This window comes from Podarcis pityusensis (genome assembly GCF_964106645.2).
Source record: "Podarcis pityusensis genome assembly, chromosome: 4".
NCBI lineage: Eukaryota > Metazoa > Chordata > Lepidosauria > Squamata > Lacertidae > Podarcis > Podarcis pityusensis.
In genome coordinates this window covers 23997023-24012084 of record NC_138027.1, presented here as the reverse complement: position 1 = coordinate 24012084, position 15062 = coordinate 23997023, and the positions used below count along the sequence as shown (strand labels likewise).

Genomic DNA, 15062 nt, shown 5'->3' with positions numbered 1-15062 from the left:
GTAGGAGAAATGCCCTAAAATCCAACCCTTCTGGACACCAGTCCTACAAGAGATATGCAAAATAATTAAACAGGTATTAGAACTCACCCCAGAACTGGTCCTACTGAGCATCTTTCAAGATCGTTATGACCACTCACATCATTGTTGTTGTTGTTGTTTAGTCGTTTAGTCGTGTCCGACTCTTCGTGACCCCATGGACCAGAGCACACCAGGCACTTCTGTCCTCCACTGCCTACCGCAGTTTGATCAAACTCATGCTGGTAGCTTCAAGAACACCATCCAACCATCTCATTCTCTGTCGTCCCCTTCTCCTTGTGCCCTCCATCTTTCCCAACATCAGGGTCTTTTCCAGGGAGTCTTCTCTTCTCATGAGGTGGCCAAAGTATTGGAGCCTCAGCTTCACGATCTGTCCTTCCAGTGAGCACTCAGGGCTGATTTCCTTCAGAATGGAGAGGTTTGATCTTCTTGCAGTCCATGGGACTCTCAAGAGTCTCCTCCAGCACCATAATTCAAAAGCATCAATTCTTCGGCGATCAGCCTTCTTTATGGTCCAGCTCTCACTTCCATACATCACTACTGGGAAAACCATGGCTTTTACTATACGGACCTTTGTTGGCAAGGACTCACATCATACAGAGCTTATAACCCACCTACTCTCAGCTGCCAGAAGCCTCATAGCCAGACAATGGAGAGACCTGTCAGTAGTAAACATGGACCAGTGGTATCAAATTGTATGGGAAATCGCCTTACTAGAAAAGCTAACCAATAAACCGAAACTGACATGGGGACAAATAGAAGAGGATGCCTTTACTCCAGTATGGATCCCCTTTATCACATACACAGCCCGACAAGACAATGACAAGAGTCCACCGACAGCATATGAATAAATCTTGCTTACCTGACCCAACAAGCACCCCCCCAAATGCAAACAAACCCCACTGCAGACAACCACAGAAAACCAACCACACCTTGCCCCCAATCCCTCTCACTACCAAGGAAATGTAATAAATGAATAGAAAGAGAACCTACCCAGTTGATGCTGACACAAAACCCCACATGTACACTGTATAAAAGAATACGTCTCACTACCCCACCCCTCCCCTCCTCTCTCTCTCCTCTTCTTCCTCAACCGTATATGTAACCCTCTGATTACGTAAACTTCGGAATGTGAAAGTGGCTAACCTGGAAGTATTTGACTGGGTTTTGCCATGTGCGCATGTGCAGAAACGGTCCTCTGGTTGCGAAAACCTTTGGATCCGGCCGGACCTTCGGAACGGATCCCGTCTGCAACCAGAGATACCACTGTACTTTACTCAGCACTAATGTCTCACAACAAATGTAACTGATTTGTAAGAAAAACTGTACAACCTAAAAAAAGAGACAAGGCATGTACGTTTGTAAACCAAGAAAATCTAAAAGAAAAAGAAAAAGAAATGATGAGTGTGATCTTTATTGCATGAAAATTGTGTGTGGATCATTCATTTCACGTGTTACCAGATTCCTTAATGAAAGGCACTGGATAAATGTGAAAGCTCCATCACATGTGACGAATGTGTATAAAGGCTTTGCACTCAAGGTACCTGTGCAGAGAATTTTACAGTTTGTGTATGGTAAATAGCACTGAGAAAGAAGCTATCTGTTAAAAATGCTTTGGTATGAAAAAGAAGATAGTAAATGGAAATATATATCACTTTTGTTTTAGCTGCAGAAAATAATTGGGACGCAAGATGAGCTTAAAACAGCTTTAGGAGATGAAACACTATCTCAGGTAGGTCTTCAGAGAGTGTGATTTTCTTTCTATCAGGTTGTTCTGGCACTAATGCACTGTTATCTTTTAAACATTATTCCTTTCACAGCTTGTAGCTGATTGCATCCATGTCAGCTCTGATGCTTCATTAAATGAAAGCATCTGATCAGTTGACCTTGCTTTTTGCATGTTCTTAGTAAAATAATTCCAATTGAAAAAGAATTCATTTATTTAATATGTAGTCACGTCTAAAGGGAGACTTTTAGTATTATACTTAGCTGACTTGATCAAAGAACAATAAATGCACTTCCAGGTCAGTTTGGTACCCCTACTTCCCAAGTTAAAATTAATCTTTCAGACCCTGCCAATAAAGTACTAAACATTAAAATACTAACTAGAGTCAAAAAGCTTATTCTACTCTTCAGCCCCACATCCAAGACCATCTCTGCCATATATTTCAAAATCAGAATACAAATAAATACTTTGCTTGGCCTTATATGGACAAATAAAAATCTTAAGACTATAGAGGAGAAGCTCAGTTTAATTGACTATTTTTTGAGAATTTAAAGTAAATTCCAAAGGAAAGATTTGTTTTTTAAAATCATTAATAGTCTTGGACATCATGATCTAAGCTTTACTCATAGCTTAGGACAATTTGATTTATGGAAGAAATGCAAGACCTATTGATAGAAACATCTAGTATTAAATTTTAAAAATAAATGGTCTTAACTGTTGTTATTTTACTCTGTATAATATGCTGTTTTATATGTCATGTTGGAAGCTATCCTAAGAATACTACATAACAAAGTCTGGTCTAAAAGAAATAAAATTAAAAGATAAATAGAATGGGGCTAATGTTTGATGGCTAGAAGACTTTCAAGTCATATTTTTCTTATGCATAAATAACCTGAGTGAAAGAAAGCAATGGAATTTGAAATAACAATGAATAACAATCATTTATTGTCCACACTTCTTTTACAATACAAATGAGAAGTGGAACAGGTAAAAGAATTTGATTCATTTGGCTTGAGGCAATGGTTTGTATCCATTGCTGTCTGTTCATGAGCGGAATGAACGTCTGCTCATGCAATGGGACCTTTCCCTCCTCTCCTTGCTGCCCCCCCATGTGCCCACAAAAACTGCTGCAGGGCATAGGAGCCAAATCCTAGGGGCCAAGGTCTCTTCAGCACCCCCAATATATTTGAGGGGGCCAGGAACTCCCCAAACTTGATGAACATTGGCATTCAAATGGTGTGCGTGCACCACGACTTGTGATTGATGACATGGAGTGGGGCTTACCTGCCCCTCCCCATATTATATTCAGATTGGCACCCCTGCTCTGGGGGGTTGGGGGACACTGGAGCAGATTTGAGGAGCATGCGGTGGGGGTGGGGAGGAAGGAAGGAAGGACCATTGCTCAACTGGCACTCACGCAACTTTAGAAGTCCGCCATCGGACCTACTATTGAAATATCAGTTTGAAAATATCTATGATAATAATTAAGCATTCAGTTTTCCTCAAATACTGATATTTGGGAGAATTTCTACACTACTAATTGGTCAACATTTATCACCTGCAAATCAGATGCTATATATTTTGGTTTGCTATATTGTTTTTTAATCTTAGGAAGTTTATTTTCCTATATCCCCTGCAAAAGATTGTTTTCTTTCTAGTTCGGATTATCTTGTTGTGTATCTTCTTCTTTTTTCTCAAGTACTATGTTAATGTAAAAAACATAGTGGCAGTATTCTATAATTAATGATTTATGAAGTTACATTATTTGTTAGGTTTGCATAAGTATGTAAGTTTTTGTTGGTATTTAAAAATGTGCAGTATTTCTATTTAGTTTTTATTTTTAAAAATACTGTAAAATACAGCACACATACTGAACAATTTTTGGGTGGCTTAGAGATGGCTCATGTTACTTCATTTAGTGAAAAGTGTCATGGAACAAATGAAGAGTGCTACCTGAACTATAAAATGTGTTGTCATGTGTGCAGAAAGCATGAAATACACTGAACTAATGCAACTAGTTGATTATACTGAAAGCCAAATAACCATTAGTATTTAATCTTATGAATAGATGGCTGTCTTTCATCTTGCCTCTTCAGCAGAGTAAAATACACACCGGCTATTTAGATGTCACAAGAACATTACATTGAAATCCCCATAGACTCCACGTTGCTTAGTGTGTTGTTGTGTTCAAAGAAATGAGATTTAGGCTAAGTGGTGAAAGAAACACATAATCTAAAAATATTGTATTTTGTGTCTGTGGCTTTAGCCTTTCAAAGGGATGGAATAGCTGAGCTATGTGAAATACTTTATTTGTTTTCTACAGGCCTTTTTTCCATAAGGAAAAATTCAAATATAGAGCATTTGTAGAATTATTTAACCATTAATGGGAAATGTAGATCTTGAGCCAATGTTGAGCTTTAACACAAGAGGTATTCTGACAAAGTACTGATGTGCATTTTTTCAGGAGCCAGAATCAGAAGACCCTGATATTAATACCATGTTACTGGTCCACTTCTTTGGAAGAGGAGGAAAAAAGAAGCTTCATTACTGTGAATTTCACAGGTAGCACTGAAAAAAGATAGTAATTAACGCTTCGGTTGTCATCTTAGTTTGCTCTGTGTTGTGAGTTTTTCAGATCAATCTGTCTATCAGATACTACAATTCACTATTTTGGCTTGTCTTAGTATTTTATCTCAAAGAGATCCCAAATAACTTCATATTTAGTAACACACCATGGGAATTGCATCAGCCATCTTGTCCGCATCCCATCGGGTCTCTGGACTCCTTTGGGAAGAAGGACAGGGTATACATTAAAAACAGCAGCAGCAGCAACAACAACAATATGTATATGCCTTTGCCCACATTTGCCTGGAGGTTCTGACCACACTTGTAGCCGTGACACCGTGGAGGAAACCCCCAACAAATCACAGTCCACAGGATTCCATGGGGATTATTATAACGTACGCTGCAGTTTTATGTGGCTCATGCTGAGGTCACAATATCCCTTGACAGACTGCATACTGCTTATCTCTACTGAAAAAAGGGGGGGGAATCACTTTGTAAAGGTTGATGACACCTAAATGCATCGTAGAACAGAAAAATGCAGTTTACCCAATCTCTTCATTGTTAGGCTAGAGAAACTGGGCGAACCATATTTTTTGTTCTACAGTTATGCGTTCAGAAATGTGTAATTGTAGACAAATGCATAATGAATTTCATTACCCTCTATAAAGTGTTTGGGGGTTTTTTTGCAGCAGAGGCACCTCAGGTGAGAAACCTACCTTTTGTGATATTTACTCTGTGGCTATAAAACCTTGGGTTGCTCTTCCCAGAGCAGCCTGCTTGGCCTAATCTTGTTTCTGAGGGTGAGAGTCAACATCGCACCATCACATGTGACAGGATTTTACTTTGTTCCCAGAGCTCTGCATGCTCCTCCCACATCTACTCTGCAGGGTCTCCCAGTCTTTCATAGCAGATCTTGGGAGTGTACAACAGGCTGCATGGGGGAGGAAGGGGAAATATTTGTGTAACCAGAAATCGGTTGAGCAAGTGAGACACCATCGTTGGATATCGCCCTAAATGTTTAGTGAGACCATTGATGTTTAGCTATTGATGAAGTCTTTGACTCCTTTTATACTTGTTAGTCTTTTATGCAGAATATCACCGTGTAACAAACTGCTTCCAATACTTGTAATTTGTGTTGCACACTGCTTGGTGTATTCTTTGTGTAGAAAGCCAGTACTGAAATGTGATAGGTTTTGGAAACATGGAAAGCCAACTAAATATTAAACCTAGACTGCATGAAATCCAATCTTAATCAACCCTTAGCTACCACTGGCATTACTAATATTAGAAAGCCTTTTAAAGCGATGTTTAAAAGCACATTAAAACTTTGCATCCATTGAAAGTCTAGGCTGATGTTTAAGTAAAAATATCCTAGTTACTTAAACTTGTATGCTAACTCAACTCAATCCTTTTATTTGCAGAATCATCTGCAAATCAAGTCTGTCTACTTTAACTCTATTTACGAAACTCTCTCAAGGCCACTTCACATATTAGTTGTCATTCATAGGAGTTCTTCTATAAATCACTGCTCTCCTGGAAAACACAGCTTGGGAGGTATTTCTACCTATATTGGCTCAGGAGTTCAACTAAAAATTGCACAGGAGAATCTGGGAACACACACACAATGAACTGAAGCAACATCATAAAGAAGAGTAGGCCACAATTCCTCCACAAGGATCTGAGAGACTGATAAAGTCATATAGCAAACGATTACAGCGGTACCTCTGGTTACGAACTTAATTCGTTCTGGAGGTCTGTTCTTAACCTGAAACTGTTCTTAACCTGAAGCACCACTTTAGCTAATAGGGCCTTCCACTGCTGCCGCGCCGCCGCCGCGTGATTTCTGTTCTCATCCTGAAGCAAAGTTCTTAACCCGAGGTATTATTTCTGGGTTAGCAGAGTCTGTAACCTGAAGCGTATGTAACCCGAGGTACCACTGTATTACCCTCCAGCTAACGTTTGGTTTCTGCCCCCCTCCCCAACAGACCAGCATGGTTTTCTGCAATTTGTCTCCTCTCAGCCAAACCAAGAATCGAGAGGTGTTTCAAATGCTGTGCAAAACGTTTCCTCCCACTGATTTCAGGTGCACACCAACCTTCAAATAAACAAGCCTTTGAAGTTCTTAAAGATATTGAGAATTCTGTTGAGTTGGCACTCCCTCTGCTCCCCTTTCTCTACAGTAGGGGTTGTTAACAAAGCAAAGGCCAGAGTGCACCCGTAAAAGCTTGTTTGCATTTATAGTGCGAACTGGAATGTCTCAGGTAATTAGATAAAATCCTGCATTGACCCAATGAGGCATAACACTGATAATACTGTGTACCTACTACATTCAGCAAATGTAGGTTTAAGACCTTTGCCTACCACACAGATAGAAGCCTGTAATCAAAATTGGACTCCCACATCTTGCTCTTAAAGCTGTTGGGTAAGTGTCGGGTTTAATACAGGTAATTTTTCAACAATGGCATTTATTTTTCATGCACTTGGAATGCGTCTCCTTATCACTATCCATATAGACCCACTCCATCTGCATTGTGACCTGACAGTAAAGTTTGTTTTAATGCATAGGAAGGTGAATGAAAGGATCAGCGTCTTTAAAAAAAAAAAAAAGCGCAGTGGAGATATCACTTTTCACATTATTTTATTTGCAAGTAACTCAAGCACATCATTTCTGTGTTTCTATTGTTCGGGGAAAATGTGATTTCTATCTGATGGCTTTTCACAACATTTCTACCTCACATGGGAAGCCATTGTTGGCTTTCTGATCAAAGTGCCATGATGTTTTTACAAGAGATGACTGATGAGCTGTACAGACATAGATCATTGTCAAAGGCAGGGGGGAAATGATGGTAAATGCTTTTATCATTTTCCAAGTTCTTGTTAGAAAGGCTTTCCATTGATCAGCGGAGTAGCTAGAGAAAGCAGGAGTGATTACATTTGATTAGGCTGCTTCAGATATAGTTACCTGTGTAATTTACGTTCCTTAAAATTGGGGCGGGGGTTCATTCATAAAGCTTAATGGTGTTTACCTGTGATTAGTAGGTGAGTTATCCCCCCCCCCAAAAGAAAAAAGCAGGAACAAAACTTTTATTATTTATTCTCCCACTTCCCAGAGTGATTGGTTGTTGCTTTGCAACACTTAGCTCAAGGCTGGTGTGCTTTGTTTCCTCCCTTCAGAATCCACTTTTTAAACTAAGCCACATGGCAAGTTGCTTCTGTGGACTGAGTGTGGTTCCCCCTCCCTCGCTCTCCATACTGTTCCTGTTTTCCTTTTTAACCATTTACAGTAGCAAATTGCTTGATCTGCATGCTTAACATCTGCACACCAGTGGTATATACTATCTGTCAAAATAGCTTCAAGTTGGTTTAGAGTCTTCATAGTGGGACCTTAGTCCATTTGCTGGCTGAGTTCAGAGCCAGGCCTAGCTGAATTGATAAGAGATTATTGATACTGTTTGAACCTTCTAGAGTTATTGTTCCAGCTTTTGGTTAGAATTAACTAGCGCAACCGACATTCTCCTCTGAAGTCTCTGAATACTTATTTTTAAATACTGCACTTCTGTGCAGATTTAGGCTTCCTCCTTGTTAGTATTATTCAAACAGTACAAAAGGATTCGAAAACTTTCTTTATGAATTAGCTGTTTTCTGCACTTCCGCAACAGCTGCAGCAGAGGCGTGCCAGAAAAGTAGCTGGGGCTTTAAAATAATTTTTTAGAACACGTCTTTCCATTCCGTAGGCCTGCCAGGCAGCTTACAACAGTGGACTGGTTAAATCCAGACTTCTAAACCATCAAAAAAGCAAATAAAGTAGAATGTAATTTATTATATTGACAGAGAAGATAGCATGGAAAAACAAAAGAAATCATCACCACCCCAAACCCAGCTAAAGGCCATTAGCTGAAAGCTGGCCTTATAGGCTTCATGGGAGATAGTATTCCATAGACAAGGTGCCATGACCAAAAAGGCCTTGCTCCTAATTGGTACAAATCCCCCAAAGGAAGGTTTTGGGCTACCTAAAAATGTTACGTACTGCAGTGTTCATATGAGGGAAGGCATTGTATTCATTGTATTCAATATACCTGTTCCCACTGTCTGTGCTAACTTTATTAAAATGATGATTTAGTGAAAATCCAGCTCTAATTTATCTTTTCGTAGTCCCTTAGTTAGGGTCTGTTTGTATATTATTTTCCCCAGGGGATTCTTTCCAGGTTTACATTCTCCTTTCCTTCCCTCAGCTCACCCAATAAATATCTCCCTTATTGTTGCTTTAAGTAGGAATTAAATTAAGTTGGCTCCAAATTCCTGGTGGAAGAATCAACATACGCACTTGAAAGGCTTCAGATACTGCCAAGCAAACCATATTCTGTAGCTGATAATTGTCTTGGTGATTTAAAATGTGTATTTTTTATTTTAAAAAATTGTCCCAAACTTTTGTAAACTTTGGCTTCCAACAATGTGTGTCTTTTGGGGTGGGGTGTAGTTTTCAGGTGTGACTCTTTTTGGAAGTGGAGTTAGAAGCACTAGATCGGATCCAGGCTCAGTTATTTGAACTTTGACCCTGTTGAAATCATTGATTTGTATCCTGACTAATCCTCTCCAAATGGGTTGGCTCCTTCTTTTCTCAAAGGGTACTGGGGTTGAGCAGAGGATCTCAGGGATGACACAACATTTTTGGCTGATCTCCCAAACCCTCTGCTCTGCTCATATGGTACTCCAGATTGTCTCTCCCACACGCCAGAGCAATATTTTCAAGGGGGTACAGAGGGAAGGGGATTTCGGCAAAAGTCATCTCCTACCCTTATCCTTCTAGACTATGGGCGGTTGCATCTTCAGGCAGACCAGACCCTAATCTCCATCACCCCATGCAGGCCAACTTTAACCAGTGGGTGGGACCACCCACCTGTCAATCACCTGATGTCATTGTGACATCAAGTGACTGAAACCCCAAAGAAGTCACTGTAACTGCCAGTCAGCTGATTGGTGGTTACAAGAAGCCCCTTTGATGCCTCTGCAAGTTGGTGCATGGGCAAGAGATTCCCCACCCCTGCTGTGGATCTTAAAAATATGTTCAAAGATCTGGCAGCAAACTTGCAAAAATAGTAAGCCACTTACAACTGGCAGAGTTTTAATTCCAGTGACAAAAGTGACATATTTTAGGTGACATTATTCTTATGTTCTCTTTATTTATGGGGACGAGGAAAGGCAAAGATTTTGATCAGTTTTCCTACAGATAAGGTCTTCCTTCTCTTCTCCTGCCCCACCTTAGTATCATAGAGAAATAAATAAGATTTCCCCCACCCAATGAATATTTGGATCCCATCAGTTGTCAAGGAAAAAAACAACTATCTGACTTTTAGAAGACATCTGAAGGCAGCACTGTTTAGAAAAGTTTTTAATGTCTGATGTTTTATCGCTTTGTTATTATTATTATTATCATTAATTCTGTTGGGAGCTGCCCAGAGTGGCTGGGGAAACCCAACCAGATGGGCGGGGTATAGATAATGATGATGATGATGATGATGATGATGATTTACTGTTACATAAAGTTATTTTTTGTAACGTTCTCAAATACTTGTGGACTACTTTATATCAAAGTAAAGGATTTTTGAGGCAGAGCACTTGGGTAATAATTGTTAACTGTTATTTGTGCCTAATCAATCATTATTCCTTTTAAAGACTATTGGAGCACCTTTCGTTTCCCTATTCTGTTTGTTTACAGCTTTCCTCAAATACTCTCAATTTTAAAGCTATGTGAGTCTTTTTGTTGTTCCATTTACTGTCTAGTTGGCTGCTACAAGTTTTATGCCACTTCCATGTTTAAATATCCTTTCCCACTCAGGTAAGAGTTATGCATATGTGTAGCAGCAATTTTTTTGCAGCACACAACTTGCTGCTACAACATTCATAAACGTACATAGATTCAGAGTGCTCCCTACTGGTAGAACTGCTGAAAGACAACATTACAAAATTGGAAAGGTTGAAACTACATTATGTACTGAAAGTATATCTTTATCTCACAATGAGCAACTTAAATCATCTCATCTTACTGAGTTATGGAAGTTCCTGCTATTGAGACCTGGAAGCCAACAATTTGTGTGTTGTGTTTTCTATCTGATTAGTTTTTGGAAAATGAAGGTGAGACATTTTCACTGCATAATAGCTGTGAGAGAAAACAGTGAACCTCAAGGCGATCTTGCTTATGTGTAGTGTTTGAGTTCCTTATAAATGTGAAAGCATTATCTTTACTATAAGAAATGGTTCGTATTCTCTGCTTATGAAAGGAATTAAGTTGCAACTATTGTTTGTTAGATTTATGCAGGATTTACAAACAGAGGTGCAAGAGATGGAATTCATCCAATTTTCCAAAGGTCTAGCCTTCATGAGAAAAGAGGATTTTGTAGAGTGGTTGCTGTATTTTACTGAGCAAGAGAACAATGAAATTTACTGGCAAAATGTGAAGGAAAGAATCCAAGCAGGAGAGGTGCGTATGGAGTTTCTAAACCCAAATGGCTTTTTTCTGGTGTAATTGAATAACATTCTTCCTAAATCTAAAGTATAGCAAAGGCATTCATTTTTACTTGTTTTGTTGTTCCAATCTTTACCATCTTTACTTCTTAATTTTTATTACAGTTATATGTTTCTCCAAGGAGTTCAATGGTGTTGATGCTTCTCAGTCTCCCCATTTTATCCTCGCAAAAAGCCTGGGATGTAGGCTAGGTTTAGAGACAGTGACTGGCCCAAGGTCACCCAGTGAGCTTCATGGCTATGTAGAGTCTCGATCCCTGGTCTCCCAAGTCTTAGTCCAGCACTCTATTCATTACACCACAACTTTATAATAATATTAAATGCCTTAAGAAAATGCTTAGTTTTGAATCACTCACCTAAAAATAAATTAAGTAGGTCTATTTGGTATTTCAGAGTATCAGTTTGGAGGAATTTAAGACTTTCTGCCAGTTTACAAACCGCCTAGAAGATTTTTCAATTGCCTTGAAAATGTTCACGGTAGCCAGCCGCCCTGTTAAACGAGGTAAGAATAATTTTGCACATCAGAATGTTAAGCAAGAAAATACACTTTGCAAGTGACTTCTGAAAACGTGTGCTATAAACCTGTGTCATGTGGTGTTTTCTCCTTTTATAAAAGGATTCTGAGTTCCTCTCAGTTCCTTGCTACTTGTTTTGGACAACCAGTTGAAGATTACGGATCACTATTTACTGGTGGTTGGGAGAAGCAGCAGTAGGAGTTTTCCTTGGCATTTACTCCTCCTTTGTCAGCTGGGAGACGCTACAGCTGATCACCAGCCATGACTGCTGCCTGCACTTGGAACTGAAAGATGGCAGCTTGCTGTCTTCTTCCATCCTTCAAGACAAGAAGTAGTGATTAGATCCCATTAAGAAGCTGAAAAATTAATATTAAGGACTTAGCATGCAATGTTTTGATAGTTTATTTGATCACACAATTCAAATTATGTTTTTGCACTCAGAAGGAATAGTTTATTTGTTAAATTTATAGATCTTTCCACTATTCAGTTCCGTAAACTGATCTATAATCTCCCAAGTTATTTTACGTTTTAATGGTAATGTATGGTGTGTTGTGCTTTTATTAGCCGAGTTCAAGAGAGCTGTGAAAGCTGTTACAGGACAGGAACTCTCCGAAAATGTTTTGGACACCGTCTTCAAGATCTTTGATTTGGATGGAGACAATTGCCTCAGCCATGCAGAATTCCTTGGAGTCCTAAAAAACAGGATGCATCGAGGCTTAAGGGTAATGAAGCCTTATTCCTAAAATAGAATGTTTAATGGAGTAACTGTTTTTAATCAGTCAAGGTGCCAGCATATAGACCATATAATCCTAGTGGGAGCAGTTTGTGAAAGTGGGTAATTGTGGAAATTTTACAGGGCTACTGCTTTTAAGGTGGAATTAAAAACAAAGAGTTTTCTTATTAAGATGAACTTTTTATGGAACAGTTAGCTAGCCTATTAAGTTGTTTGCTTCTGATGTATGCTCATTAGACTTCACTGAACATCAAGTCGATGAAGGGAGGCACAAACCATCTATCTCCATACCAACATATAACACACATCTACCAGATTAACCACTATCATTCAGTGCTAGCACAAGCAGAGACCAAGAGTGAGAAAGTGCTCCATGCCAGAGACTCTAGTAAGCCAAAAGCTTAGATTAGTAACACCCAGATGGCTCAACAATAAGGTGTGACAGACCCCACAGGAGAAGACCAAAATATGCCCATCTGCTTTGTGAGGAGAACTTTTTCCTGGCTTCAGAGAGGTCTCTCTCTTAGACCCTAAAATTTAAACCCACACATACAGTGAAAACCTATCAAGTGAACTGATAACCAGATTGAAATCTACCCAGCATACCACTTGATGTAGAATAACTAAGTTGTTGTTGTTGTTAAATTTGTATACACAGTGGTACCTCTGGATACGAACAGGATCCATTCCGGAGCCCCGTTTGCATCCAGAAGCAAACGCAACCCACGTCTGCGTGGGTCGCGATTCGCCGCTTCCGCGCATGTGCGTGGTATCATTTTGACTGTCTGCACATGCGCGAGTGGGGAAACCCGGAAGTAACGCGTTCCGTTACTTCCAGGTCGCCAGGGAGCACAACCCAAAAGCGCTCAACCTGAAGCAACTTCAATCCGAGGTATGACTATACTGCTCTTCATCTGTAGATCTCAGGGCAGTTCACAACATAAAAATGCAAGATAAAAAGGACAGACTATCCCCAGAACAGGGGATGAGAGAAAGTTTCATTGTACAAGAGCAAATATTTACACTGATAGGATGAGTTAGCTGGCTACTGTCCTTTAATAATTGTGTTAGGGATTTTATCCCCAACTCCATGGAAGTTAGCAGCCAGGTTTCTAATGGCCATAATGGATCAAGGTTAATGAGGCAAGTCTAAATAACTTAATTAATCATATTCAATCGTATATTTATTTGCTGTCCTTTATATACTGCTTCTGTGAGTGTACTCAAAGTGTGATGCAAGGGGGAAAAGGGGATTGGGGAGGAACACAAAAATAAGCAGATGAAGTACTCTTGTTCCTAGCTGCTCATAATGACTAGCTGGAATGGCCACTCCAGAGACAGCTCTTGGTGGGGAAGGACCAAATGTCATTGGGTTTCATCCAAGTCATTGCCTTGCCCCTCTATCTGGTATAGCCAGCTAAAAAAAATGAAACTTAAATGCAGTGTGGTAATTAATGCTTTTTTTTTTTATTAAAAACAAAAAACAAAAACAGGTGCCTCAGCAGCAAGGAGTTCCAGGTTACTGGAAATGTGTGAAAAGGGAGAGCATTAAAGGAGCAAAAGAAGTCTGGAAACAAACTGGGAAAAGTCCCTTCTAGAAAAAAAGAACATCATTTTACAACTATAAATGTCTGGGTTTGCTTTTGGTGTATGTTTGTTTACATAATGGCTATATTTGATGGAATAGAATATCTTTATACAATTGAGTGTTGAACAAATTTATTTTCTCATTATAATTCTACAGTATTCTACAGTATTTATCAGTATAATCAACATTGATGGGGGACTATTACAATTTCCAGATTTCATAAGGTGTTTTAATTCCCAATAGTACTGAAGTTCTAAAAAATGGATACTATCAAAATCCCTGAATTGATCAGTCTGCCTGGAATTTAGTAGAAATTTCTCGTTTTGCATATGTTTCATAAGAAAAGCGCATCCTGTTAACAGGGCTGAAAGACCTAAAAGGATATCCTGTGACCAGAAAGAAGAAAAGCCTGAAACCTACAACTCCAGAATGAATTTTATAAAGCAACAATCATTTTAAAACTACAATCCTCAGCTGCCTCACAGATTTCACTAGTTCTGAACAATTACCAGACTGAAACTTTGTATATTCCTGTATATTTTTCTTCTAATTTATACAAATATATTTTTGACTGTTCTGTTTGCAGTATGCTTTGCATCTCTCACTCCAGCCTGGAAATAGGAACATGTTTACATATAAACTGGAAAATTGTAAATGGTGTGAATTTGTATAAACAAAAAGTTGCATGCAGTCAAGAAATGGGTAGAAAACAAAGTGTCTTTTGGTAGATATAAATGAAATAGCTTCTGGCCATCCTTGACACTGAGCTTGGCAATTACCTTTTCTCTGTGGGCTTGCTATGACCCTAGTGGTTCAGCTTTGCAGAGCAATGAGCGTCTTGATTGTTTCAGGAGAAAAGAGATTGAAATTGGGAGGGGGAGTTAACTAGACCTCTAACTTTAGCATAACTAGAAATGGGAGGGAAGTTAACTTGAATACAAATAAGAAACTGTGCAATGCCAATCTGTAATTTAGACACCAGCAGCCTCTGAGTCAAATCCAGTCTGCTGAGGACAGGGCTGTTGCCATGTTTGAGGCAAGGATCTCTCTAACCCCCACCACCATGGTCTCTCCCCCTCGCCTGGAAAGGAAGGCGGGGATGGCTGTAGCCACTTCATTCGCTGCTTTGAGCACCCGGCTGATCACAGCTTCCCCATCCCTCCTGCTGCCTTTCCTGGTAGTGTGGCCTGATGGTGGGTGGAGATGGAGAACAGCACTTAGCCTGCCACTGAGCAGAGAAGTGCTGTTTCTGTTGATTACTTGCGTTACACAATTTTAAAAACCAATAAAGCATATATATACAAAAAGAAGAAGTGCTGGGTGAAGGAGCCGCCAGCATCTTCATTGATCCAGAAGGGCAAGGCATTCTGGTGCAGT

At 39.5% G+C, this 15062-nt stretch overlaps 1 protein-coding gene across 1 annotated transcript in view; it reads left to right on the top strand.

Moving 5' to 3' along the window:
• The window catches only part of MICU2 (mitochondrial calcium uptake 2), a 67053-nt gene extending 52628 nt beyond the window's left edge, over positions 1-14425 (top strand). Inside the window, exons 7-12 of the mRNA XM_081004175.1 lie at positions 1703-1768; positions 4227-4324; positions 10634-10805; positions 11243-11351; positions 11929-12086; positions 13591-14425. Of these exons, the coding sequence (XP_080860301.1) occupies positions 1703-1768; positions 4227-4324; positions 10634-10805; positions 11243-11351; positions 11929-12086; positions 13591-13695 (708 nt within the window). The 3' untranslated portion in view covers positions 13696-14425. The remainder of the gene's footprint in view (positions 1-1702; positions 1769-4226; positions 4325-10633; positions 10806-11242; positions 11352-11928; positions 12087-13590) is intronic.
• Positions 14426-15062: the final 637 nt, after the last annotated feature.